This window comes from Habropoda laboriosa, unplaced genomic scaffold (genome assembly GCF_001263275.1).
Source record: "Habropoda laboriosa isolate 0110345459 unplaced genomic scaffold, ASM126327v1 scaffold18, whole genome shotgun sequence".
Lineage (NCBI taxonomy): Eukaryota > Metazoa > Arthropoda > Insecta > Hymenoptera > Apidae > Habropoda > Habropoda laboriosa.
This window is the reverse complement of record NW_017100152.1, coordinates 2,124,472-2,125,857: the sequence shown is the minus strand read 5'-3', so window position 1 is coordinate 2,125,857 and position 1,386 is coordinate 2,124,472. Positions and strand designations below refer to the sequence as shown.

At 48.3% G+C, this 1,386-nt stretch overlaps 1 protein-coding gene across 1 annotated transcript in view; it reads right to left on the bottom strand.

Annotated features, from left to right (window-relative positions):
• Window positions 1-1,291: 1,291 nt before the first annotated feature.
• LOC108575207 (RNA-binding protein Musashi homolog Rbp6-like) overlaps window positions 1,292-1,386 on the bottom strand; it is a 69,798-nt gene continuing 69,703 nt past the window's right edge. The window contains exon 5 of the mRNA XM_017937951.1: window positions 1,292-1,382. Coding sequence (XP_017793440.1) covers window positions 1,292-1,382 — 91 coding nt within the window. The remainder of the gene's footprint in view (window positions 1,383-1,386) is intronic.

Below are 1,386 nucleotides of genomic sequence, written 5' to 3'. Positions count from 1 at the left end.
TCTTCTTTTTTTACCCGCGTGCTTTCGTTCCGGCTCGCGAAAAACAATTAGCTTCAGATTAATCTTCCATAAGTACAGAATGGAAGAGGAAGAAATGCAACGGCGCAGTAAGTAAATGAAATGAAGCGAAAGGCATTCTTAAGGATCGGGGTTCGCGAGCTCGTTCACGGCACAACGTCCAACGTTCTCTCTCCCTCTCTCTCTCTCTCTCTCTCTCTCTCTCTCTCTCACCCTCCCTCCCGCCATCCCACCCCCCTCTTCTTTCTCATTCTACCTCCCCTGTTTTATTGCTTCTTGGTCGAGATCCTTGAGAGTAGGGCGGTCGTTCGCGACCGCTTATACCACTTAATTAATTAAATAATTAATTATCGTACGGTTGGGCGCGGCTGATAGCCGAAGAACACCGCGATCAACGTCGCGCGTATAGTGTCGGGGATCGCGTCGTTAATCTAACTAGGAACGAAAACGCGTGGACACAAAAAGAATATTCGGGAACGAAGGTTGAACAAGGGGTATCGCACTCAAACTATACGATATACGACCGAATAACTCTCCCACGCACGCATATTCACTCTCACTCACTCACTCTCACTCTCACTCTCTCTCTCTCACTCTCTCTCTCTCTCTCTCTCTCTCTCTCTCTCGCTAATAAATTAATTGACAAGCGATTAATGACGAGTACTAAGTAAGTGAGTAAGTAAGTAAGTAAGTAAGTAAGTAAGTAATGAAGTAATTAAGTAAGTATGTAAGTAAGTAATTAAGTAAGTAAGTAAACGCAAGAAGAATGTGACTTCGGTTTCCGGCCAGGAAAGTCCTCCGCCTGTGACGTTTCCAAGTTCGCTTCCGTGCACGCTCTCTTCTCGTTCCCTTTTCACTCTCTGTTTGACAACGGTGTCCTCGGGATGTTGGCGCGATATTACGGAAAAGAATGGCCGGTGAGCACTTACGTAGAAGACCAAGGGAGGTTAGATCCGGGAAGACGCGCTCGCAGAAGCGGTGAAACCAAATGCGCGTTCGTTTCACAAAGAATCCACGGGGAAGAGGAAGAGGAAGAGGGAAAAAGAATGAAAAGTACGACAGAGCCGTAACCCCGCGTAACCTCGTGAAAGAGGAAGGCGGAAGTTGACCATTGTGGAAGAGAGTAGAAAGTAGCGTGGTGCTCTCTCTCTCTCTCACGGAAGATAAGAAAAGTCACAGAGAGTGGTCCGCGGCGTCGTAGCGTGTTACGATAACGCTTGGACGTTCGGCGGAGTGAAGTAAGGAGGCGAGCGAAGAAGCAACTCGAGGTCGTCTAGACGTACATGCCCATCCCGTACATAGATCCCCAGTCGACGCCCTGGAAGCTGGACATGTCCACATTGGTGAGCGAGTATCCTTGGTAGGGGT